Source organism: Epinephelus moara, chromosome 16 (assembly GCF_006386435.1).
Source record: "Epinephelus moara isolate mb chromosome 16, YSFRI_EMoa_1.0, whole genome shotgun sequence".
NCBI classification, from domain to species: domain Eukaryota; kingdom Metazoa; phylum Chordata; class Actinopteri; order Perciformes; family Serranidae; genus Epinephelus; species Epinephelus moara.
This window is the reverse complement of record NC_065521.1, coordinates 41,924,112-41,924,963: the sequence shown is the minus strand read 5'-3', so window position 1 is coordinate 41,924,963 and position 852 is coordinate 41,924,112. Positions and strand designations below refer to the sequence as shown.

Sequence of the window (852 nt, the reverse complement as noted above, 5' to 3'; positions counted from 1 at the left end):
CTAAGACAGTTTGAGCTGGTTTGTCTAAGAACAGAAGAGAATAATAGAGAGTTTTTAACTAGACATCATGTTTCCTGATTTGGAATAATTAATAATCCAACAAAGGAAATTCAACTTCAAACAGAACAGCTATAAACCTTCAAAATCAGGAAAAAACTGAAACTTAATCACATAACAAATAAAGAATGTTTCTAAAGTAACTATAAATGCATTTAAATCAAAGAAAACTCACATGTCATATACTCAGTTCAAACAGTTCAAAGTTAACATGAGGCTGGTCCACATGCTCCTTTGTTCTTCAGAGAAAAAGGATCGGCACCTGTGAGCTGATGCCACATATAGACTTTGGGCTCTGCCTACTGAGGACGAGGGAGGCAGGTAGGAGCAGGTGGGGATTTTTCCATACAGGTACATCGAGACACGTAGAGGGTTGCTTGAGGATTTTCCACATACTATACAAATACATCTTTGTGACATACTATACCATGATTTCTTTTTGTATTACATACTACACTGACATTTATATGACATACTATACTATGACAGTTTTTTTTTTATTACATACTGCACAAAGACATTGTTGAAGGCTGTGACGACCCTCCTCCCATACTCTTTGTGGTTCTCCTTTGTTGTGTTGCAGGAGCTGAGAGGAGGATCACCAGGCCCAGGTGCACTGAGTTGCAATCAAGTCAGCATGGGAGAGACAGGCCTGACAAACTCTCACAGCAGACACACCCCTAGATGACACAGGGGTCATCACAGGGTTTTATCTCCAAATCTGTTGGTTAACGATGAACTGAATGTCTGTATTTATCGCGTCAGGATTTCCTCCTCAAAGCAACAGAAGCTCGT

The 852-nt window shown here is 39.8% G+C and overlaps 1 protein-coding gene across 1 annotated transcript in view; it reads right to left on the bottom strand.

The window, feature by feature from the left end:
* LOC126402360 (uncharacterized) overlaps positions 1-852 on the bottom strand; it is a 10,797-nt gene continuing 9,945 nt past the window's right edge. Inside the window, exon 7 of the mRNA XM_050064261.1 lies at positions 1-24. Coding sequence (XP_049920218.1) covers positions 1-24 — 24 coding nt within the window. The remainder of the gene's footprint in view (positions 25-852) is intronic.